Here is a 26,723-nt window from a genome sequence, read left to right as displayed (position 1 = left end):
AGAGGGGGAAGGAGAATCATAAAAGGAAAGGAGAAGTAGAGGGAGTGCCACAGAATGTAAATTAATGGAAGTAGAGAGGATTATTGAGAAGTTAAAATAATGGAATATTAGAGAGAGAAAATCAGCATATTAAGAAAAGAGAAAACCAGAATGTTGCAGGGAAGGAGAAATTATATTAGAGAGGTGGTGTAGGAGAGAGAATTATAGAATGTTGAGGGAAAAAGGAAGAGAATGAAGATGATCTAGGAAATTAATTGGGAGTGGGTGTCTGTCAACCTCATGGAGTTTGGTCTAAGAAAGACAAATGGAATTGGGTTGTATCTATTGTTTCATTTCTCTCAAAGCAGGCAGCATGCATGCATGGGAGCTGCAGTTTAGAACTGGGCTCCTTCAGGAAGCCAGTCTGGAACTGGGCTCATTTTGGAGTTAGGCTTATATACCCTTCCAACAAGGGCTGATGTCACTCCATCAACATCCACTCCAGATAAGAGAAAATATTTCTATACTAGACCACTCTGAACCATACCAGACCACTCCCAGCCTTGGGCTATCTAGACAGAAGAATCTCTCTCCACTCAAGCCTGAGCAGAACACAATGGGGGTTCTCTACCTTATATTAAATTACTTGCAAGCTTGGGTAGGGGCTGACCAGGATAAAGAGAATCAATGCAATCTCATTATCAGTAATGTCCTTCTGAAGATTTTGACAAAATATAGCACCCATTCCTATTAAAAACACAAGAGAGCACAGGAATAAAGGGAGTGTTCCTTAAAATGATAAGCAGTATCTATCTAAAACCATCAGCAAGCATTATCTGTAATGGGGATAAGCTAGAAGCCTTCCCAATAAGATCAGGGGTGAAGCAAGGATGCCCATTATCACCACCATTTGTCAATATAGTAATAGAAATGTTAGCTATAGCAATAAGAGAAGAAAAGTGAATTAAAGGAATTAGAATAGGCAATGAGAAAACAAAACCATCACTCTTTGTAGATGATGTGATAGTATACTTAGCAATCCCTAGAGAATTAATTTAAAAACTGCTTGAAATAATAAGCAACTTTAGCAGTTACAGGATATAAAATAAACATACATAAATCATCAGCATTTCTTTACATGACCAACAAAGCCCAGCAGCAAAAGATAGAAAGATAAATTCTATTTAAAAGAACTAAACAATATAAAATACTTGGAAGTCTACCAGACAAGACAAACCCAGGAACTATATGAAAACAATTACAAAACACTTTTTGCACAAAGTCATATCTAAACAATTGGAAAAATATAAATTGTTCATGAGTAGGCTGAGCCAATACAATAAAAATGACAATTCTGCCTAAACTAATTTACTTATTCAGTGCCATACCAATCAAATTACCAAAATTATTTGATAGAGCTAGAAAAAAAATAACAAAATTCATCTGGAAGAACAAAGTGTCAAGAATATCAAGGGAATTAATGGAAAAAAAAATACAAAGGAAGGTGACCTAGGAATACCAGATCTCAGACTATATTATAAAGCAGTAATCATCAAAACTACTTAGTACTGGCTAAGAAATAGAGAGGTGGATTGGTGGAAGAGATTAGGTACGAGACACAGTAGTCAATGACCATAGTAACTAGTGTCTGATAAACCCAAAGACTTTGAGATAAGAACTCACTATTTGACAAAAACTTCTGTGAAAACTTTTAAAGAGTATGGCAGATACTAGGCATAGACCAATATCTTACACCATGTACCAAGATAAGGTCAAAATGAGTACGTGATTTAGCATAAAGGGTGATACCATAAGAAAATTGCAAGAGCAGGGAATAGTCTACCTGTCAGATTTATGAATAAAAGAAGAATTTATGACCAAACAAGAGATAGAAAACAATACTAAAGGTAAAATAGATAGTTTTGATTACATTAAATTAAAAAGGTTTTGCACAAACAAAAGCAAGGCAACAAGATTAGAAGGGAAACAGAAAGCTGGGCTTTACAGTGTTTTGATAAAGGCCTTATTTATCAAATATATAGAGAACTAAGTCAAACATATGAAGATAGAAGCCATTACCAAATTGACAAAAGGTCAAAGGATACAAACAGGCAGTTTTCAGATGAAGGAATCAAAGCTATCTATAGTCACATGAAAAATACTCTAAATTACTATTGATTAGAGAAATGCAAATTAAAACAACTCTCAGGTACCACTAACCTATCAGATTGGCTAATATGAGAAAAAAGGAAAATGACAAATGTTGGAGAGGATATGGGAAAATTGTGAACCCATCCAACCACTCTGGAGAGCAATTTGGAACTATGCCCAAAGGATTACAAAATTGTTCACACACTTTGACCCAGCAATGACACTACTAGGTCTGTATCCCAAAGAGATCATAAAAATGGGAAAAGGACCTATTTGTATAAAATATTTATAGCACCTCTCTTTGCGGTGGCAAAATATTTAAAATTGAGGGGCTGCCCATCAATTGGGGAGTGGCTGAACGAGTTGCGGTATATGAATGTAAATGAATACTATTGTGCAAGAAGAAATGATGAGCAGGCAAATTTCAGAAAAACCTGGAAAGACTTGTATGAACTGATGCAAAGTGAAATGAGCAGAACCAGGAAAACATTGTACACAGTAACTGCAACATTGTGTGATCAATTACCTAGCTCTTCTCAGCAATACAATGATCCAAGACAATTCTGAAGGATCTATGATGGAAAATGCTATATCCACATCCAGATAAATAGTTGACAGACTCTGAATACAGATTGAAGCATATTATTTTCACTTACTTTATTTTTTGGGTTTTTTTTCCTTTTGGTCTGTTTCTTCTTTTATAACTGACTAATGTGGAAATCTATTTTACATGATTGGATATATATAATCTATGTCAAATTGCTTAGCATTTTAGGAAAAGGGGAGAGGAGGGAAGAAGGGAAGGAGAAAATCAAACTCAAAATCTCATAAAAATGATTGCTAAAATATTTCTTTACATACAATCTGAAAAGATTAAAATACTGTTAAAAAAAACAAAGAAGAAATCTGGTATGGCTAAGCCACCTTACTTCACATTTTTTCATTGTTTCCCTTGATATGCTTGATCTTTTGTTCTCTTGAAATTTAAAATATGTATATATATTCCCAATTACATGTATAAACAATTTTTATCCTTCAGTTTTTACAATTTTGAGTTCCAAATTCTCCCTCACCTTCCATCACCTCCCTGTCATTCAGAAAGCAAGCAATATGATAAAGGTTATACATGTGCAGTCATGCAAAACATGTTCCTGTATCAGTCATGTTGTGAAAGAAAACACGGACAAAAAAATAACCCAAGAAAAATAAAGAAAACATTTTTAAAATGTGCTTTAATCTGCATTCAGATTACATCACTTCTTTCTTTGGAGGTTGATAACATTTCTCATCATAGGTCCTTCAGAATTGTCTTGGATCTTTGCATTGCTGAGAATAGCTGTCATTCACAGTTGATCATTGTACAGTATTGCTGTTACTGTATACAGTATAGTCCTGGTTCTGCTCACTTCACTTTACATCAATTCATGTAAGTTGTTCAAGTTTTTTTTTTTCTGAAAGTATCCTGCTCATCATTTCTTATAGCACCATAGTATTCTATCACAATCATATACACAATTTATTCAGCCATTCTCCAATTGATGGGCATCTCTTCAATTTCCAATTCTTTGCCACTACAAAGAGTTGCTATAAATTTTTTGTACATATAGGTCTTTTTCCTTTTATTTTTTTTTAAACCTCTATCGGATATAGACCTACAGTACTAGTAGTAGTATTGCTGGCTCAAAGGTTATACACAGTTTTATAGCCCTTTGGGCATTGTTCAAAATTGCTCTCTAAAATGGTTGGATCAGTTCACAATTACATCAACAATACATTAATATCCCAATTTTCCCATATCTCTTCCAACATTTGTCATTTCCCTTTTCTGTCATATTAGCCAATCTGATAGCTGTGAGGTAGTACCTCAGAGTTGTTTTAATTTACATTTTTCTATTTGAAAGATAAGGCCTGTATCAGAGAAACTTTCTGCAAAATCACCCACTCCCCCAGTTTTCTTCTTTCCTTCTAATCTTGGCTGAATTGGTATTGTTTGTATGAAACCTGTTTAACTTAATGCAATCAAAATTATGCATCTTACATCCCGTAATGCTCTCTATCTCTTGTTTGGTAATATATTTTTCCCTTGTTCATGGATCTGACAGGTAAATTATTCCACACTCCCCTAAGTTGCCTAATTTCCCCTAAGACTGATGATGTCTAAATCATGTACCCATTTTGACTTCATCTTGTTACATAATACAAGCTGTTGGTCTATACCTAGCTTCTGTCAAGCTGCTTTGCTGCTTTCCAGTTTTCCCAGCAGTTTTTGTCAAATAGTGAGTCCTTGTCCCCTGTCAAGATCTTTATGTTTATCAAACACAAGATTACTATGGTCATGTCCTACTGTGTAGTTTGTGCTTCTACTCTGTTTTTTAATTAGTACCATATTGGGTTTTTTTTATGATTACCACATTGTAATACACTTTGAAAAATGCTATGGCTAGGCCACCTTCTTCACATTAAAAAAAAATTAATTCCCTTGATATTCTTCACCTTTTGTTCTTCTAGAGGGATTTTGCTATAACTTTTTCTAGCTCTATAAAATATTTTTTGGCAGTTTATTATAGCACTGAAAAACTGTTTTGATTTAGTTAGAATTTTCATTTTTATTATACTGGCTTGGCCAACCTGTGAGCAATTAATATATTACCAATTGTTTAGATGTGACTTTCTTTGTGTGAAAAGTGTTTTGCAATTGTGTTCATATAGTTCTTGGTTTTGTCTTGGAAGACAGACTCCCAAGTATTTTATACTATCTACAATTATTTTAAATGGAATTTCTTGTTTTATCTCTTCCTGTTGGATTTTGATAATAGTATGTAGAAATGCTGATGATTTATGTGGGTTTTTTACAGCCTGTAACTTTCCTGAAATTGTTAATTATTTCAATTAATTTTTTCATTGATAATCTGGATTCTCCAAGGATACCATTCTGCCATCTGTAAAAAGTGAGTTTTGTTACTTTGTTGCCTATTCTAATTCCTTCAATTTCTTTTTCTTCTCTTATTGCTAAAGCTAGCATTTCTAGTACAATATTAAATAATAATGGTGATAATGGGCATCCTTGCTTCACTGAAGATCTTATTGGGAAGGCTTCTAGCTTACTCCTATTATAGATAATACCTGCTATTGGTTTTAGATAAATACTACTTATCATTTTAAGAAAAGCATTTATTCCTATTTTTTCTGCAATTTTTAATAAGACTGAGTGTTGTATTTTGTCAGAAGCTTTTTCTGCATTTATTGAGATAATCATATAATTTTTATTCTTTTTGTTATTGATATGGTCAATTATACTACTACTGTTCTTAATATTGAACTAACCCTTCATTACTGCTACCAGTTCCCACCTAGTCATAGTGTCTGATTTTTGTAATATATTGCTGTAATCTCCTTGATAGTATTTTATTTAAATTTTTTGCATTAATATTCATTAGAGGATTCCTCTTCTGTCTATCTGGGCAATTTATATTTTTGTCAATATTCATTCTTTTCACTTAGATAGTTAGAGATTTATTGGCATACAATTGGGCAAAATAGCTCCTAATAATTGCTTGAATTTCTTTTTCATTGGTGGTGAATTCACCCTTTTCATTTTTGATAAGTTGGTTTTCTTTTTTTTTAAATCAAATAAATTAATGATTTATCTTTCTATTGTTTTTTTTTTGGAAACAAAAACCAGCTCCTACTTTTATTTATTAGTTTATTGGTTTTCTTACTTTCAATTTTTTAAAGCTCTCCTTTCAAGATGTCTGGTTTGGTGTTTAATTGGGTATTTTGATTTGTTCTTTTTCTAGTTTTTTTAAAATTGTATGCCCATTTCATTGATCTGCTCTTTATTTTACTGATGTAAGCATTTAGAGATAGAAATTTTCCTCTAACTACTGATTCAGCTGCATCCCATAAATTTTTAGTATTTTGTCCCATTGTTGTCATTCTTCTTAATGAAATTATTGTTTCTCTTATTTGTTCTTTGACCCACTTGTTTTTTAGGATTAGATTATTTAATTTCCAATTAACTTTTAATCTATGTTTCCCCAGTTCTTTATTGAATGTAATTTTTATTGCATGATCTGAAAAGGATGCATTTAATATTTATGTTTTTCTTCATCTAGTTGTGAGGTTTTAATGTCCTAATACATGGTCAATTTTTGTGAAAGCACCATGTTATTTGAGAAAAAAGGTATATTTCTTTCTATTCCCATTCAGTTTTCTCCAGAGGTCTATCATATGTAACTTTTCTAAAATTCTATTCATCTCTTTAATGTTTTTCTTCTTTATTTTTTTGGTTCAATTTATCTAGTTCTGAGAGGGAAGAGTTGAGGTCCTCTACTAGTATAGTTTTATTGTTTATTTCTTCCTGTAACTCATTTAACTTTTCCTTTAAGAATTTGGATGCTATGCGTTTTGATGCATATGTGTTTAATATTGATATTCCTTCATTATCTGTGGTATCTTTTAGCAAAATGTTGTTTCTCTCTTTATCTTTTTCAATTTGATGTATTTTTGCCTTTGCTCTGTCTGAAATCATGGTTGCTACCCTGCCTTTTTTTTTTTACCTCAGCTGAAGCATAATAGATTTTGTTCCAGCCCCTTGGTTTTACTCCGTGTATGTCTCTGTTTCAAGTGTGTTTTTTTGTAAACAACATATTGTCAGATTCTGTTTTTTAATCTGTTCTACTATTGGCTTTTGTTTTATGGGTGAGTTAATTTCATTTATACTTACAGTTATGATTACTCTGTAATTCTCTCTCTCTCTCTCTTTCTCTTTCAGCTGTCCCTTCTCAAAAGTTGATTTTGATTCTGACCACCGCCTCCCTTAATCAGCCCTCCCTTTTATCAGCCCTCTCCCTTCTCTTATTTCCTTACCCTCCTACTTCCCTGTAGGGTAAGCTAGTTTTCTATACCCAACTGAGTGTTTATGTTATTCTCTCTTTGAGCCAATTTTGATGATAGTAAGGCTCAAGCATTGTCTGCCACTCCCATTTATCCCTCCATTACAAAAGCTATTTTTTTGCACTCTTTAATGTGAGATAATTTATCTTATTTCTATTCTCTCATCCCCCCCCTTCTTCCAGTGCATTCTTCTTTCTTACCTCTTAATTTTATTTTTTTGAAATCAACTGCTCTAATACTGATAAAGTATTTATGAGTTACAAGTACCATTTTCTCATATAGGTATGTAAAACAGTTTAACCTTATTGAATTCCTTATGATTTCTCTTTCCTGTTTATCTTTTTTATGCTTCCTTTGAGTCTTGTATTTGAAAGTCAGATTTTCTATTCAGTCTGGTTTTTTCTTCAGGAATACTTGAAAATCCTTTATTTCATTCAATATCCAATTTTTCTCCTGAAGGATTGTACTCAGTTTTGCTGGGTAGGTTATTTTTGGTTGCAATACTAGCTTCTTTGCCCTCTGAAACGTCACATTCCACACTCTCTAATGCTTTAATGTATAAGCTGCTAAGTCTTATGTTTTCCTGCCTGTGGCTCCACGATATTTGAAATGTTTCTTTCTGGCAATACTGCTTATAGTATTTTCTCCTTGATCAAAGAGCTCTAGAATTTGGGAATGATACTCCTGGTAGTTTTATTTTGGGACCTCTTTCAGGTAATAATTGGTGAATTCTTTCAATTTCTATTTTACCCTCTGGTTCTAGTGTATCAGGGTTGTTTCCTTGATAATTTCTTGAAATGTAATGTCTAGTCTCTTTGATCATGCCTTTCGGGTAGTCCGATAATTCTCAGACTGTTTCTTTGATCTGTTTTCCAGGTTGGTTGTTTTTCCAAAGAGATACTCCACATTTTCTTCTATTTTTTTCATTCTTTTGATTTTGTTTTATCATTTCTTGATGCTTTATGGAATCATTAACTTCCACTTGTCCAGTTCTAATTTTTAAGGATTTATTTTCTTCAGTTAGCTTTTCTACTCCTCTTGCCATGTGGCCAGTTCACCTTTTTAAGTAGTTCTTCTATTCAGTGGATTCTTATACCTCTTTTTCCATTCGGTAGATTCTGGTTTATAAGGTGTTATTGTCTTCAGTAATTTTTGTGCCTTTTTTAAACAAAATTTTGACTTACTTTTCTCAATTTTCTTGCTTCATTCTTATTTCTTTTCCCAATTTTTCCTTTACCTTTCTTATTTGATTTCTAAAATTGTTTTTGAGAGCTTCCAGGAATTATTTTTGGACTTGTGACCAATTAATATTTTTGGCGGGGGGGGGGCTTTGGATACAGCATTTTTGACTTTGTTGTCTTCTTCTGAATTTATGTCTTGACATTTCCTGTTACCAGAATAACTTTTTATGGTCAGATTATTATTATTACTACTACTACTACTACTACTACTACTACTACTACTACTACTACTACTACTTATTAATTATTATTATTGTTTGCTCATTTTCCTGGACTATTTCTTGACTTATACCTTAGTTGGGCTGTGCTCCCAGGGTGGAGGGGGCACTGTCCCAAGCTTTAGGTCTTTCTTGCGGCTGTTTTCAAAGTTAGCTTTGGGATCTGTAGGTTTTCAGTTCTTTCCAGGTGATGTGATCTAAGGAGAGGGGTGGTCACTACTCTTCTGGCCTATGTTCTGGTCTGAGTAACCACAAGCACTCTTCTCCACCTTGGAACTGTGACTATGGTCCCTACTTTCTTCTGCAGCTGCAACTGCTATGATTTTTTACGTCCCTGGAAATGAGATGAGTTCCTGCTCACCTAGGGCTGCTACTGCTAGTGCTCCTTTCTGCCTGGGACCTGAAACCAGGGCCTCTGCTCCCTTGTGAGCAACCACAAGCACTTTTTTCTGCCCTAGAACCATGATCAGGGCCCCTGTTCCTTTGATGCACTGCTGCTCCTTTTCCCCCCGGAACTGTCACTGGAACTGTGTATGGACAATGCAAAAGGGTCTTGAACCCGCTGCCAGCAAAGGGTTTCCTGGAATCTCTTTCTGAGGGTTGTCCAACATCTTAGTGTCTGTGGCTGAGAGTCCCCAAAGCTGCTGCTACTACTGATACAGCCATCTCCAAGGCCTCCTACTGGCTTGCCAGCACATGGCCTGTGCTGCACAGGCCCGACCGCCGCTCCAGTGAGACAGACCTTTCTTGCCAACCTTCTAAGTTGTCTTGGTCTGGAAAATTGTTTCTCCCCAATCTTTGGTTGGTTCTACAACTCTAGAATTTGATTTGAGGCATTGTCTTAAAGTCATTCAGAAGGGAATTTAGGAGAATTCAGGTGAGTTCCTATCTGTACTCCTCCATCTTGGCACTGCCACCATTTTCCCAGTCTTTTTCCACCTCATTCTGCTTCATGCCTTCTGTAATCCAGGGACACTGGCCTCTTCATGCTTCTGGAACATTGCATCTTAACTGATCAGTTTTGGTGACTCTCTATCAGTCTGCAATATTCTTCTTCCTCATGTCTACTTCCTAGCCTCCCTCAAGTGTCAACTGAAGTCCTATTTTCTGCGAGAAGCCTCTTCCAGTCTCCCTTAATCTTAGTGCTTTCCCACTGAGACTACCCTCAATTTATCCTGTATATATCTTATTTGACATAGGTGTCTGCATGCTATCTCTCCAGTAGACTATGAGCTCCTTGAGACCAGGGACTATTTTTTGCCTTTCTTTGTATCTTTAGTACTTAGCACAGTGATAGTTGACTGACTGAAAAAGAAATCAAAATAGCAATGAAGTGTAAAGCAGTTCCAAAAGATACAGAGATAAAGCAAAGTAGATGCTTCTTATGAGGCCCAAAATTAGTCATAGAGTCTGAGCTGTGGCCTTCCACCTATCTCCTAGCTGTGTGACCCTGGGCAAGTCACCTAATCCTGTTTGCTTCAGTTTCCTCATCTGTAAAATGAGCTGGAGATGCAAAATGTAAACCACTCCAGTATCTTTTCCAAGAAAACCCTAAATGGGGTCATGAAGACTTGGACATGACTGAAAGATTGAACAACAACAACAACAACAACAACAACAACAACAGTAACAACAACCGACCTCCTGCAAATCAGACTACAACATCCTCAGTCTTGGATGAAACAGCAAGTTTTGGGGCAGCTAGGTGGTGTAGTGTATTGAGCAGCAGCCCTGGAGTCAGGAGGACCTGTGTTCAAATCCGGCCTCAGACACATAACACTTACTAGCTGTGTGACCCTGGGCAAGTCACTTAACCCTAATTGCCTAGAGAGAGAGAGAGAGAGAGAGAGAGAGAGAGAGAGCAAGTTCTTTTCAGGCCAATGATCTTTTTAGAGCCTCTTTAAACATGGTAGTCTCAATGAACCACATTAGGAAGGGCACCATTTATACCCCAAAAGAGGGAGATTGGCAACAACAGCAAATGAAAAAAGTGAGAGGAAAGTCCACATAAAGGCTTTTTTGATTTTTCTCAGTAGTTTGGAGGATCAGAGATCAGCTCATGAACCAGATCATGCTGAGAAAATCCTGAGGCTAGAAGGAATTCCAGGTGCCATACCTTACATGACCACCAGAGGGCAAGAGAACCCCTATTATCAGGCTATCTAATAAAGTCTGGTTAGAGAAACTGTGCAAGTGGTTTCTCCCTCACAAAGCAGTTGCCTTTTTATGAATTGTGTTAGGCCTTTGACATTTATACTTATGCCTTCTGAAGTTTTCTGAAGGAATTTCATGAAGCAGAATGGCAAGAAATCATATGACTCTCCCCTTCATTCTAGCCCTAGACCATATAATAGTTGATTATTGTATGAGAGTAGACAGTACAATAGGGAAAGTGTTATGTTGGGAGGTAAGAGACCTAGACTTTAGACTTTCTGACTTCCTGTGATCTTAAGCAAGTTAGTGAACCTTTCTGTGCTTTAGACAGTTAGATGGTGTAGTGGACAGAGTGCTGGGCTTGTAGTAAGGAAGACCTCACTTCAAATCCTACCTCAGATATTAGTTGTATGATCCTGGGTAAGTCACTTAACTTCTCCCAGCCTCAGTTTTTCCATCAGCAAAATGGAGATAATAATAGCATCTTCCTTCCATGGTGGCTGTGAGGATCACATGAGATAATGCACACAAATCTTAAGTGCTGTATGAATGCTAGTTATTGTACATTGGAAGAGTAATGAACCTGGAAGCAAGTAGATTTTGAATCATGGTGTTGCTACTTAGGATCATAGATTTGGAGCTAGAAGGGGTCTTAGAGGTCATTGAGTTCAATCCCATCATTTCATATATGAGAAATCCAAGGCTGAGAGAGGTTCAGTGATTTGCCCAGGGTCACAGGGCTAGTGTTTAAGGAAGGATTTGAATTCAAGTCTTCCTGACTCAAAGGCCAGTTCTCTATCCTCTGTACAACCCAGCTGTCTTGACCTTGGGCAATCACTTAGAGAATAATTTTTTCTCTTTAAGACTCCTTTTCCTTATCTGTGAAATAAGGGGGTTGAACTAGATGATCTTTAAGATCCTGTCCAGCTCTAACATTCTCAATTAATAGATGGATTCTCTTTTATTTGAAGTCTATGAGAAAAGGATGAATACTGAAGAGATTAAAAAAAAAGAGAAGCACTGATATTCACAAAAATGTTTGTAGCAGCTTTTTTTGTAGTGTCCAACATCTCCAGTCTCCAGGGAATTGGAGATTGAGGGGGTGTCCAAAAATTGGGGAATGGCTAAACAGTTTATGAAGGTGCTAGAGTACTATTGTGCTGTAAGAAATAGTGAAAGGGATGATTTTAGAAAGACTTACAAAGATATATGAATTGGTATAAAGTGAAGTGAGCAGAACTAAGGCAATAATATATACAATGATGACAATATAGCAAAGATGAACAACTTTGAAAGACTCAGGAACCCTAATCATTATAATGGAATCAACTGTAATTCAAAAGGGCTCATGAAGAAACATGCTACCTAGCTCCGTATAGAGAACTAATGGACTCAGAGTACAGATTGAAGTATGTTTCCTTTTCTTGGACATGGCTAATGCAGGCATTTATTGTGCTTGACTATATATATCTGTAAAAAGTTGTTTGGGTTTTTTTGCCTTTTCAATGACTGGGAAAAGGGTAAGTGGAAGGGAAAGAATTCAGAACTAAAAATAAAATTAAAAATAAAAGCTAAACAAAAGGAGAAAAAAAAAGAAAAGTCTGTATAAAGCTTGTTGGGTACTTTTGATCAGTAACCAGTCAAATTAGATAGATAGTTTCTATCCATTCCCAGAGATCTTCTTTGAATCTGTAAATTTTTTTTCCATTAAGATGAAAAAAACAAAAGAAGAGGAAAAACCATGAAGAAGCAAAATAGGAATAAAAATGTAGATACCATTGAAAAAGTTGACAGGATCATAAGATCACAGATTTCCAGATTGAAAGCACTTCAGAGGTCATCTAATCCATTTCCTTCATTTTGCAGAGGAGGAGATAGGAGTGGGTGACCTGTTTAGGGTCACACAGGTCAAAGAAGATTCATGTGGTAACAGAGAAAGAGATGGTAGTTGGGGATAGAAGACAGAAATGGCAAGAGGTAACCAGTTAGGACAGAGCTAGAGAAATTAGGGAATATTATACAGGATAAAAATTAAGGTGAAGACTGAAGAAGGAAAAGATGGATATAGGGTAGAGAAGAAAAATAAAAGGAAGTTAGATATATAATGATTTCATATATGTAACAGAGATTCCCACCCCAAACACAGCCTTCCCCACTCTGAAGTTATGTGTTGAGTTGGTGTTTGGGTAACTTGTGGATTCCAGGTGAGATTGAAATGCATTGGAAACATCCCTCTAACTTCAGAAACCTCTCATCTTAATGTCTCAGCTCTCCCTTGGTTGCTTGATCTTCCCCAACAGCCTCCCAAATGCCTCCTTCACCTCCTTGTTTCTCAGGGTGTATATGAGGGGGTTTAGTGCAGGAGTTCCCACAGCATAGAAAAGACCAAAGAATTTTCCTTGGTCCTGTGCATAGGGGTTCTTGGGCTGGAGGTAGACAGTGATAACAGAACTATAGAAGAAGGAGACCACCAGGAGGTGGGAGGAGCAGGTCCCAAAAGCTTTCTTCCGTCCTACTGCTGAGTTAATCCTTAGCACAGTCTGGACAATAGCACCATAGGAAACCAAAATGAGTGTCAGTGGCACAACCAGGATGAGGACACTGGCCACAGCCATTTGGATCTCATTGTAGGTGGTGTCCTCACAGGAAAGGCGGATAAGGGCTGGGACTTCACATACAAAGTCATCTACTCTTCTGTGGGAGCAGAATGGTAAACGAAGAGTGGTTGGTGTCTGGACCACAGACTCCAATAGTCCAAAGATCCAGGCTATAGTTGCTAGTCTCTGGCTAAGGCAGGGGTGCATGATGATGGTGTAATGGAGGGGTCGGCAAATTGCCACATATCGGTCAAAGGCCATGACAGCCAAGAGGATACACTCAGTGGTCCCTAGGGCCAGGAACACAAAGAGCTGAATGGCACAGCCATTAAAGCTGATGGTCTTCTCTGGACCCCAGAGGTTGGACAACAACTGGGGAACACAGCTTGTGGTGAAGCAGAGATCTAGGAAGGAGAGGTTGGAAATAAAGAAGTACATGGGAGTGTGGAGTTTGGAGTCCAGGATAGACAGTAAGATGATGAGTGTGTTACCAACCAGAGTCATGAAGTAGAAAGTCAATACTACCACAAAGAGGGTTTTTTCTAACTTGGGGTGGTCAGAGAAGCCCAGGAGAATAAAACCTCCTGGGGAGCTTTTATTATTCAGGCGTAGCCTTTGATCTGGGCTCCGGAAAATGAGAGAGAGAGAGAGAGAGAGAGAGAGAGAGAGAGTTAGTTAGTTGAGACATTTCTCAAGCTTCAAAAATTTATGCTGTTTGTGCCTGTGAACTTGTCGAAAAACAGCAATTAGGGTATTTTTTGGTTCCTTTTCTTATTCAGTGAACCAACTCCATTTAGGTATTGACACCCTCTTCCCATAGATACAATGTTATACATTATATAGTAGCCATTCTTTCAACTCTGTTAACTACCACCACCATCCTCTACCCTTTTGATAAGAAATTTGTGAGTATGAGCAAGAAAACTCAAGATGTCCTGATTAATTGAGTAAAGGGGAGAACATGGACTGTATCCCCTCTTCTTTTCCTATGTTCAGCTCTTTTTAGATGACAGGGATATTACCAAAAATTACAATAAAAAAAAATTCCTTTGTTTAAGAAAATGAAGTTCAAGACCAGGAGAATGTGTGTATAGGATATCTGCTTGGCATTTGTTTTTCTGGGAGCAGGAATGGGAGCAGCACCACCCACACACTTTTACCCTGTTCTCCCTTACACTCATTCTACAAACTTGGGGCAAATGGCTAGATTTAGTCATCTGTTCTGAGTCTGAGAAATAGAATTTTCCTCTTTTGGGAAGCTAACGGGTTCAGAAAGTCTCTTTCACACTATATGTAAACCCACTGAAATGACCCAGAGAAAAGAAATGGAAGACATGATCCATGCATTTGAAAAGCCTTTGGTCTAGTTGGAGAGACAGAACAAATACAGTAATGGGAAAAAAAACAGGAGGAAAATGAAAAATTTTTAAAAAATACATGAATGCAGAGGACACAAGTTCATGAGCATTAGAGTCATAGGGGATCAAGGAAGTTCTTGGGGGAGGTGGCCTTGGTCTTTGGAGTTAAGGAGAAAAGAGCTGGGACGAGGCAGAGTCAGAAGAAAGGCTGCTTAGGCCAAATCTCAGAGGTAAGAGATTGAGATTGTACCGGGTCAAATGGAAGGTTACTGGTGTCTTGAATGCAATAGGCAACACTTAATAGTGGGGTCAGTAGTAGGGTCAACTGCCCCTGAGAGGTCATCTTGGTCATACACTTGCCTCTAGGCAGGATTGCAATGAATTCTTCTCTGACTAATGACAATCTACCATGCCTTTGAAGGCCCCTTCCTTGTGGGATCTACGTATATGTATACATATGTATTGTACCTGTCTCTCTCCATTCCTTGCATTATCTAGCTATCTAATGATTTCTTTGCATACTTATCTCACCTTTTCTCTCCTCTTTTTATTTCTCTTTCTATTCTGACCTGTTTATCTCTGTATCTCTTTAAGCTATCTCTTTGTCTCTTTGTGACTTGTTTCTCTTTGCCTTCTTTCTCTTGCCTCACTCATTTAACAGGACTTTGTCTATAGTATTTGAGTGTACATGGTCTTATGTGATTCATTTTCTCTCTTCCTTCTTTTCTGTCTTTCTCCCCCCTACCTCTGTTTGTAGCTCTCCCCAAACCATCTCACCCAGGGATTCTTGTCTGTTCCATAAATAGGAAACAAAACCTCCTTTTTGCTAACTGCCAAACTTACTGCTCTCAGACAACCAAAGATCAAATTTTCCACTTACCCTGAGTCAGTGACAAAAATCTCCTAGGTGTCTCACTACTGGAGCTCCACTATGAGCCAAAGAGCTCTCAGCCCAGTGCCTAGCTCCAATTAACCCATTAAGATGAGAAAAGAAAAGAAAATAAGGGGAAACTGCTATAAACCACTTTTTCAGAGGCAATGGAGACTATACTTTAGATAGAACTTAAGGGATTCTTACTCAACAAAATCTCCCTGGTCTGGGTAGTTTGGAGCAAAATCTTAAGTAATGGTTGGCTTCTTGGGTGGTAAGGGAAAAAAACTCAAATCCAGAGTAATGGTCACTTTACAATCTCACCAGCTAAGCAAGAGGAAATGAAAGGCACTAAAGAGACCTCATTGTGGTATTAGAAGGAAGTTACAGTGATTGAGGAGGAAGAGGTCCCTGATCTCTCATCCCCTGGAGAGATGTAGCTCATTAATTCTTTGAAGACTCTAGGGAGGGCTTGGGGTGGGCCCAGGATCTAGGCCCCAAGTCAGAAATTAGTTTCTAGGGCTCTTGATGAGGGTGAAGAGAGAAATAGCCCAGGGAAATGAATAGCACAGCAGCAATTGACAATGCCAGATAAAATTGGTTATCTTTTGCCTGATAGCAAAGACCAGAACATCCAGATCCCTCTGTTTTCCCTTTCTCATACACTTGAGGAACCCATGAATCCTTACTCCTTGCTAATCCGTTCTAAGTTTTTAAAGCCTCCAGTATCCCTCTCACCCAGTCCTTTCTCTTGAGAGCCAGAGCATAAGACATAGGTAGGGAGGATTTTGTGGTGTGTGGGAGAGGATGAAGGAAGTAGTGGTAGGTTCTTTGAAGTAAGTCAAATAATTTTCATTTTCTATCCAGATTGTCAGGATTAAGACCTTGGCAGAAAAGATTGTTTATGCAACTATCCAGAGTCCAGAGGACCTTTCTGACTGTTATAAAAATCTGAAACAAAAACTTACTACTTGAGTGAAGGAATTATTACACTTCCCTCAAGAGAAGTGGGCATAATGCACTTTAGCAGCACGTGGGCACTGGTTCAGTGGTAGAATCAACTTTTAAACCATTACTAAGATCCATACTCCAGCCATCAGGGCTAAGATTGGTCTGGTTCATCTGAGTAACACCCTTCCTGGATAGCCCATAGCATGTTCATCCATGTTCTTCCTTGTCATGTTAGGTCATGTGTCCCCCATGATAAAAAATGGTGGCTATCTCCACCCTTGGAGTGGTCAGTTAATATCCAATAAGCTTATTAAGCATGCACAGTGGAGAAAAGCTTTGCCCTGTCGGGGTCCTGTCCTTGAACCCCTCGAGTTTTAACTGGTTTAGCCTCCAGGGCTCTTTCTTAAGGAACTAGTTGTTTACAGAAAGTTTGGAGCACTTTCTAATTGGTTGAGGGACTATCCACAAGATCTTGGAATTTCTTACCCTACTGTGGAAGCCTAACCCCCTAAAATCTTTCTTACAATTCCCCCTTTTCTTTTCTACTAATGATCTGGCTTCCACACATTCCCAATTTCCTTATTTTCTAATCTCTTTAACAGGATTTCAAATTCTCCATCACTGGGGGAAGTCTCAATGGTACTTTTGATCATCATCCTTATATTGGCAGAGCCTGCCATCTGAACTCCCACCATGGGTTCTACTGGGATAATCTTAGTGAGGGACATCTCTATCAATCGTTGTACCAGTCCTCTAATGCATGGAACTATACAGCATCCTGCAGCATTTCAACCACAGTTAGGTTAGCGATAATGGACACAGCCATTCCTTTCCATTTGCTAATCTAGGATTCTAACCATCCCTTTAACCAATTATCTATCCCAGAGTTCTCTGCCAGCTCTTCAGCTAAAATGGTTAAACCTTGCAATGCCTTAGTGATGGTTCTATCTGGGGCTGTGCTGCTGGGCAACATTTCATCAAGGGATTTTGGGGAACAATATGAGAAAAGGAAGGGAGAAATTGACCAATGTATTGACAAATTAAAAGGGGGGGCAGTCCCGTTATTAAGTACAGATACAGAGACCAAAAGTAATGATAAATTGTCCATTTAAAGCTTCAGAAGTAGGCATTGATCAAAATCTCACACCATATACCAAAATAAAGTCAAAATGGGTTCATGATTTAGATATAAAGGCTGATAGTATAAGCAAACTGGGAGAGCAAGGAATAGTTTACCTATCAGATCTATGGAGAACAGAAGAATTCATGACCAAACAGGAGATAGAGAACATTATAAAAAGCAAAATGGGTAACTATGATTACATTAAATTGAAAACCATGCCAATGCAACTAAGATTAGAAGGATGGTAGAAAATTGGGAAAGAAATTTTACAACCAGTCTCTCTGATAAGGGCTTCATTTCAAAAATATGCAAAAAATTAAGTCAAATTTATAAGAATATAAGTCATTCCCCAATTGATAAATGGTCAAAGGATATGAACAGGCAGTTCTCAGATGAAGAAATTAAAGCCATCTATAGTCATGTGAAAAAATGCTCTAAATCACTATTGATTAGAGAAATGCAAATCGAAACAACTCTGAGGTACCACATCACACCTATCAGATTGGCCAACATGACAAAACAGGAAAATGATAAATGTTGGAGAAGATATGGGAAAATTGGAACACTAATGCATTGTTGGTGGAGTTGTGAAATGATCCAACCATTTTGGAGAGCAATTTGGAACTATGCCCAAAGGGCTATAAAAATGTGCATACCCTTTGACCCAGCAATAGCACTTCTAGGGCTATAACCCAAAGAGATCACACAAATGGGAAAAGGACCCACATGTACAAAAATATTTACAGTAGCTCTTTTTGTGGTGGCAAAGAATTGGAAATTGAGAGGATGCCTATCAACTGGGGAATGGCTGAACAAGTTGTGATATGTGAATGTAATGGAATACTATTGCACTATAAGAGATGAGGAGCAGGCTGACTTCAGAAAAACCTGGAAACACTTGTATGCTCTGATGCTGAGTGAAGTGAGCAGAACCAGGAGAACATTGTACATAGTAACAGTCACATAGTGTGATGACTAATATTGATAGACTTAACCCTTCTCAGCAATTCAAGGATCTAAGACATCTCCAAAGGCCTCATGATGGAAAATGCTATCTACATCCAAAGAAAGAGCTATGGAGTTTGAATGCAGATCAAAGCATACTATTTGCTTTTTTTTTCTTGTTATGTTTTGTTTCCTCTTTCTGGTGGTTCCTCCTATTGGTTCTAATTCTTACTTACAACATCACTAATATGAAAATATGTTTAATAGGAATGTGCATGTATAGCCTATATCAGATTCTAATTATTGTTTTAATTGCCTTTTCATTGGTGGTGAATTCACTCTTTTCATCTTTGATACATGTAATTTGGTTTTCTTCTTTCTTTTTTTTTTAAATAAACCAAAGGTTTATTATTTATTTATTGTTTTTTCTTTCATAAAACCAGATCTTAGTTTTATTTATTAGTTCAATAACTTTCTTGCCTTCAATTTTATTAATCTCTTCTTTGATTTTTCAGAATTGCTAATTTGATATTTAATTAGGGAATTTAAATTTGTTCTTTATCTAGCTTTTTTAGTTGTATGCCCAATTCATTCATCTCTTCTTTCTCTATTTATTCATGTAAGCATTGAGAGATACAAAATTTCCCCTAAGAACTGCTTTGACTGCATCCCATAAATTTTGCTATGTTGTCTCATTATTGTCATTCTCTTGGATGACATTATTGGTTGTTCCTCTGATTTGTTGTTTGACCCACTAATTCTTTAGGATTAGATTATTTATATTCCAATTAAGTTTAGTCTATCTTTCCCTGGACCTTTATTACATGTAATTTTTATTGCATCATGATCTAAAAAGGATGCATTTAATAGTTCTGCCTTTCTGACTTGGATTGTGAGTTTTTAATGCCCTAGTACATGGTCAGTTTTTGTGTAGGTGCCATGTACTGCTGAGAAAAAGGCAAATTCCTTTCTATCCCCATTCAGTTTTCCCCAGAGGTCTACCATATCTAACTTTTCTAAAATTCTATTCACCTCCTTAATTTCTTTCTTGTTTATTTTGTGGTTAAGTTTATCTAGTTCTGACAGGGGGAGATTGAGGTCTCCCACTAGTAGCTCACTTAACTTCTCTAAGAATTTGGATGCTATAACGTTTGGTGCATATGTGTTCAGTATTGCTATTACTTCATTGTCTATGGTATCTTTAACAAGATGAAGTTTCTTTCCTTATCTCTTTTAATAACATCTATTTTTGCCTTTGCTTTGTCTGAGATCAGGATTGCTATCCCTGCTTTTTTTTTCTTACTTCAGTTGAAACATAATATGTTCTGCTCTAGACTTCTACCTTTACTCTGTGTATCTGTCTCCCTCAAATATGTTTCTAGTAAACAACATATTGTAGGATTATGGCTTTTGATCCACTCTGCTATCTGCTTCTGTTTTATGGGAGAGTTCATTTTATTCACATTCATAGTTATGATTACTAACTGTGTATTTCTCTCCATCTTATTTCTCTTCCCCCTCCCCCTGTTTATGTTTTTCTCTCTCCTTTCACCTTTTCCTTCCTCACCAGTGTTTTGCTTCTGACCACTGCCTCCCTCAATCTACTCTCCCTTCCATCAGCACCCCTCCCTTTTCTTTCCCTTATTTTTTCTTCCCTCCCTTCTGCCCTACCTTCTATCCACCTCTCCCTTTTTTCCCTTTTCTTCTCCTATTTCCTTATAGAGTAAGATAGATTTCTATAACCTGCATAATGTGTGTGTTATTCCCTCTTGGAACTATATCCAATGAGAGTAAAGTTCAAACAATATTCACCTACCTCCCTTCTTTCCCTCTACTTCAATAGGTTTTTCATCTCTTCATGTGATGTAATTTATCCTATTCTACCTCTCCCTTCCTTTTCTCCTAGTACAGCCGTTTTTTTAACCCCTTAGTTAAATTATTTTAATCATCACATCAAAGTCAACTTATGACCTCACTCTCTGTCTATGTATACCCCTTCTAAATGCCCATACAATTCTTGAGTTACAAGTATCATCTTCCTATTTAGGAATGGAAACAGTTTAACCTTACTGAATAACATTATTTTTTCTTTCCTGTTTACCTTTTTATGCTTCTCTCGAGTCTGGTATTTGCAGATGAAATTTTCTGTTAAGCTCTGGTTTTTTCATTGGGAATGATTGAAAGTCACCTATTTCCTTGAATATCCATCTTTTCCCCTGAAAGATTTTGCTTAGTTTTGCTGGGTAGTTGATTCTTGGTTGTCATCCAAGCTCCCTTACTTTCTGGAATATCATATTCCAAGCCCTCTGATCCTGAAATGTAGAAGCTGCTAAGTCCTTCATAATCCTGACTGTGGTTCCAAAATATTTAAATTATTTCTTTCTGGCTGCTTGCAGTATTTTCTCCTTGATCTGATAATTATGGAATTTGGCTACAATATTTCTTGGCATTTTCATTTCGGGATCTCTCTTAAGAGCTGATCAGCGGATTCTTTCAATGACTATTTTACCCTCTGATTCTAGGACCTTGGGGAAGTTTTTCCTGATAATTTGTTGAAAGATGTTGTCCAGGCTCTTTTTTTGATCATGGCTTTCAGGTTGTCCAGTAATTCTTGAATGATGTCTCCTGGATCTCTTTTTTAGGTCAGTTGTTTTTCCAATAATGTATTTTACATTTTCTTCTATTTTTTTCCTTGTTTTGATTTTGTTTGACTGATTCTTGATGTCTAATAGAGTCATTAGCTTCCATTTGCCCAATTCTAATTTTTAAGGAATTATTTTCTTTAGTAGCTTTCATACCTCCTTCTCCATTTGGCCAATTTTACTTTTAAAGGAGTTTGTCTCTTCAGTGAATTTTTGTGCCTCCCTTTCCATTTGGACAATTCTACTTTTTAAGGAGTTGTTTTCTTCAGTAGATTTTTTCCTATTTGGCCAACTGTATTTTTTAAGGAATTGTTTCCTTTATTCAATTTTTTTCCTTCCTTTTCTAGGCTGTTGACTCTCTCTTGCATACTTCTCATTCCTTTTCCCAATTTTTCTTCTACCTTTCTTATTTGACTTTTAAAATCCCTCTTGAGCTCTTCCAAGAAGGCATTTTGGGCTTGAGACCAATTCATATTCCCCTTTGAGGCTTCAGATGTAGGTATATTGACAATGTTGTCCTCTTCTGAGTTTGTGCTTTGATCTTCCCTGTCACCATAGTAACTTTCTATCGTCAATGTCATTTTTGCTTCTTGCACATCTTGTTTGCCTATTTCCTGGTTTTAAAGTTGAGCTCTCCTGCTGGAGCAAAGAGGCACTGTTCCAAGCTCCTTGCACTGGGGGCCAGGGGCCAGGTCACTTGCTTTGTGCACTGGGGCCTCAGGTACTGGCAACTGGAGGCTGTGAGTGTCTGGCAGCTTATTACTGAGCTGGGGTCCTAATGGTGGTCTCTGGCATGTGTTGAGGCTAGGTGCAGTTTTTCTGCATTTCCCTGAGGCTACCCTGAAGCACATGGAAATCTGGTCTCTGGAGGATGCCTGTTTGCCCTGGGCTGCACTGAAGCACCTGGACGTCTGGCAGTAGGAAGAAGCCAAATTGCCCTTGGCTGTACTGAAGCATGTTGAGATCTGGTCACTGGAGGATGTCTGCCTGCCCTGGGCTGCACCGAAACACATGGTGGTTCTCCAAGCTGGAGTCTGCTGGTTCCACTGGCTTTGTTAAGGCACCTGGGGGATCCTGGTGTTGGCATTTGCCTGTTCCACCACTTTGGGGCTCAGAATCTCCCACTGGTTTGCTGAGGTGGGGCTTGCTACTGGCTTGCTGGGATGCGTCCTGTCCTGGAATGCATTCTCTTTTTACCAAGTGAGACGGACCTTTCTTGCTGATCCTCCAAGTTTCTTGGGTTAAAAGACTACTCCACCCCATCTTTCTGCAGCTCCACTGTTCCAGGATATGTTCTGGGGCACTATTTTATGGTTTTATGGAGGTGAAATGGGAGAGACACAGTGCTTTTTAATCTAGGGAAGTTTTCTGGGGACCCATAAAAGGAGCTCCAGGTATTCCATATGCAAAGCCATGAAGAAGGAGGTGTTCTGTCTATTTAAAGAATAAGGAATAGTACAACTCAACTGTAGCAGATGGATTGTGTTGAGAGCAATGAAAAATAAGTCTAAAAAGTTTGATGAGCCTGATTCTGGTATGTTCTGGTATACTTTCCATATCAGGTCAAACCAACACCTTATCTTACCTTGCTAGGGTGCATTTGAACTCTCCTGAGTGATAAGAGACATAACATCCCAAAACAATCCATTTCATATTACCTATGAAAAGACTAAAACAAGTCTAGCACTGTGTTTTTTACATAATAGGTACTTGATAAATGTTAGTTCATGATGATGATGCTTGGAGGAAGAGAGAGGGTCTAACATAATTTGATTCATTTCAACAAAGTTTGTCCTAAGTAAATGGACCTTCCTTCTAAAACAATTGATCAGATTTTTCTTGGCATAAGAGAAAAGATATGACTGTAGGCTACAGAGAGCAGAATGCAAATGACACAAGGTAATTATGCTGATAATGAGTCATATGAGAGAAGATCTGGATCTCATTGATAAGATTTAGGTAGCAGTAGGCTTTGATGAAGGACCAATCTTGTAAAAAATGGACATGAATAGTACTAGGTTAATTCTGTCCTCCAAATCCTCCATTTCCTCCACCACAATGCATCACAATTCCTGTTGCTTGAGACACCATGTCCTATAGGGATTTCTTTTTCTAAAATTTCCTTTCCTTACCTTGGGGACTTCCTCTCTGGACACCGCCATACCAACTACTAATTGTTGGAATAAGATGCATGGTTGCCCCCAGAGCTTTAGTGTTCACTTCCAGGATACTGAAAGCCCTGACTCTCCCTCTCATCTCTTCATCAACAACTCCCCTGTCCTTCAGCATCAGGAGAGAGGTTACTGCTGCTCCCAGGAAGATTATATATTCTCCTGCTAACCTTTAGTTCATCTCCTGCCAGCTCTCAACCACAGGACTCTTCCCAAGGTACTAGCCCACAACCATTACCACTCCTGTCCAGATTAGACATAGAAGGATCATATCCTCCCTTTGCTATCAGGACAGACGGCATTCACCCCATAACCATCTCCTCCTTAAAGATCTAGGAAGTAATACCTCCAGTCCCTTCCCAGCCCTCAGTCATGCCTTTCAGCACCATCTGGCACTGACATCTAACTTCGATTTATCTTACTGAAGTTTCACACACAGAGGAGCCAGGGAGAAACCAGAAGATGTGTTAGCCAAAAGCTCTGAGATTCAACTCCAGAGAGTAACAGTGAGATGAAAATGAGAGAAGAAGAGATAAAGGTGAGTTTAGTCTTCTGTTGTCTGTAGAATGAGGCTAGGGGCAACATCCTAGATTTGGATGCATTCTGAGGCAATTGAAGCAGTAGGTTTTCTTCCTAACATGGTTCCCTTCATACTGAAATTAATTCCCTGAGTTTACATCAACAAATGGTACGAGTGGAGCAAGGAGTAACAGGAGAACTCATTTTGGTGTCATGGAAAGAGTCCTAGACAAAAAGTTCAGGAGACCTGGATTCTGATCTTTGAACTTTTTTCACCAGCTGTAACCTTGTACAAGTCACTACACGATGGAAGAGTTCTAAAGGATTCAAAGGTAACTCTCAGCTAAGAAACCAAATTATATTGATGTAGGGGAAAAAAAATCTTGACATTGAATGAGGAGACATAGGTGTGAATCCTAGTTAATGCTCACATTGCCTATGTCACAGGGTTGTTATGATGAAAGCTCTTTGTAAACTCAAGAATATAAATGTGAGCTATGACTATTTGGCTGCTAGGTGGCACAGTGGAGTAGTGGACCTGTACTCAGGATAGACCTGAGTTCAAATATGACTTCAGACACTGACTAGCTTTGTTACTCTGGCAAGTGGTCACTTGACCACTTCCTGCCTGAGTTTCCTCATCTATAAACTGTGGATAATAACAGCACCTACTTCCCGTGGTTGTTGTGGGGACAAAATGAGATAATATTTGTAAAGCACTTCACAAACTAGAAAGTGCTACATAAATGCTAGCTATTATTCTTAGGTGACCAAAATCAAGGGCATTCTGGGGAGAAGCCAGCTCAGAATGCCATGTTACATATACAGACCCTGCAGAGTAATCAGGGAACCAGGAGCAGATTATTTGGGTGTGAATCTGTTCCTGGATGCCTTTATGGTGAAGGGATACAAATCTAAAACTGTACCTGGTTAAAGTGTGTAAGATGTTTATAGGTAATAGTATCATAGATGTAGAGCTTGCAGGGTCTTCAGAGGTAATTTGATCCAATCCTCTCACTCTATAAATGAGAGAACTAGGACTTAAGGTTAAGTGATGGTGGGATCTAAACTGAGGTCATCTGACTCCAGAATCATTATTCCAAGTCTAGGAATGTGAAGGTGTAGGGTGTGTATGTCTGAATTAGGGCATGCAAAATCACAGAATCTGACAGTCATCTTCTAGGACAACCCATACCCCCAAAAGGAAACCCTTTACAAAACCCCCTACAAACAAGTGATCAATCTCTACTTGAAGCCTACTGCCCCTTGGGGCAACCCATTACGCTTTTGGAACCTTTTCATTGTTAATAAGTTTTTCCTCCTAACCATTAAAGAAAAATCTGTTTTCTTGCAATTTCTACCCATTATTTCTAGATCTATCTGATTTTGCTAAGCAGAATAAGAATGTGTCTTCATGTTAGCCTTTAAATACTTAAGACAGGTAAAATGTACCCTTTTCCTTCCGAAGTCTTCTCTTCTCTCCTCTCCTCCCCTCTTCTGTCCTTCTCTTCTGAGTCATCTTTGACTCTTCCTATTGTCTATCCCTAACATCTGTTATCGAGTCTTATTGATTCTAACTCCATAATTAGCTTTCACATCTGCCCCTTCCCTCCACGCAGATTGACATCATACTATTTATTTAGTGTCCTCATTAACTGTGAATTGTGCCCTTATGATTCCTTCCTAACCTATCTCCCTGAATTCAGTCCCTCCACTTAAAAATCCATCCACAACACAGCTGTCAAAGTCATCTTCCTAACGCACAGGTCTGACTAAGTCATTTTCCTGCTCAGAAATCTTCAGCAGCTCATTAATGCCTATATAATACAATGCAAATTCTTTAGAATGGCATCTAAAGGCATCTACAGTCTGGTTCCAACCTGCTTCTTGAGTTTTATTTCACACTTTTCCCTTCACTCACTTTACTTGTCAGCCAAACTGCTAACTGTTCCTATGACCTCCCACCTCCTTGAATTTCCAAGAGTCATCTACTATGTCTGGAATGCACTCCTTCTTCATTACTGATTGTTGACATTCTTTTTTGCCCCTTTCTTCAAGTTTTGTATAAAGGAGGAGGAAATTGAAAGAAGAGAAGAACTCAGACTGAGAGAAGCCTGAGATAAGTTAAACAATGAACCTTGGGGGAAACTGTGAGGTTTTCTTCCTAGAAATGAAAAGAAAGAAGAAAGTGATAGAAACAAAGAATAATAATATAAGGGAAAAATGTTTGTGTGTGTGTGTTTGCGAGAGAGAGAGAGAGAGAGAGAGAGAGAGAGAGAGAGAGAGAGAGGAAAATAAAGAGAGGAAGACAGAGAGAGGAAGATTCATTACAACAAGCTCATATTAGTATAACACTTTACAGTTTACAAAAGTTTTTCTTTACAAAAATCCTGTGAGACAGGGAGTGAGAGGTAGGATGTAAAGAAACCATCATTAATATTTGGATAGCCACCAAGCCCTCCCAAAGCAACTATGTCCCTCTGTTCTCCTTGGAAATACCACTGGGATACGTGGAATTTGTGTGGTAGTGCTGAATATTTTCAGTGTAAGACTGAAAAAGTTTGAGAGAAAATGGAAAGAAAAATATTCAGTGACTATTCTAATCAGACCACCAGCAATCTTCTTGGAAAGTTTTTTGTATTAGCTTGTCTAATGCAAGGGAAGAAAAGAAATGGTACATGACTTCTATCTCAAACAGTCCTAAAGTAAGTCCTCCCCTGATAGAATCATAGGCTGTAAGAACTGAAAATGATATTAGGGAACATTTAGTTCAGCCTCCTCATTTTATAGATGAGGAAAAGTCCAAAACAAAAGAAATCACTTGCTTAAAGTCATAGAGTAGCAGAGCCATTATTTTCTCTTGTTCTATCAGGCAACAATGAGGCCCTAAACATAGTGATACTAGAG

The 26,723-nt window shown here is 37.8% G+C and overlaps 1 protein-coding gene across 1 annotated transcript; it reads right to left on the bottom strand.

The window, feature by feature from the left end:
* Positions 1 to 12,903: 12,903 nt before the first annotated feature.
* On the bottom strand, positions 12,904 to 23,319 carry LOC110202625 (olfactory receptor 2H2-like). Its single transcript, XM_020978854.1, has 2 exons — positions 23,259 to 23,319; positions 12,904 to 13,856 (listed from the first exon to the last, which is right to left on the bottom strand). The coding sequence occupies exons 1-2, from the start codon at positions 23,317 to 23,319 to the stop codon at positions 12,904 to 12,906; spliced, it is 1,014 nt and encodes a 337-aa protein (XP_020834513.1).
* Between the last annotated feature and the right edge of the window lie 3,404 nt (positions 23,320 to 26,723).

This window comes from Phascolarctos cinereus, unplaced genomic scaffold (genome assembly GCF_003287225.1).
Source record: "Phascolarctos cinereus isolate Bilbo 61053 unplaced genomic scaffold, phaCin_HiC Scaffold_5;HRSCAF=322, whole genome shotgun sequence".
NCBI lineage: Eukaryota > Metazoa > Chordata > Mammalia > Diprotodontia > Phascolarctidae > Phascolarctos > Phascolarctos cinereus.
This window is presented reverse-complemented; position numbering and strand designations above follow the sequence as displayed.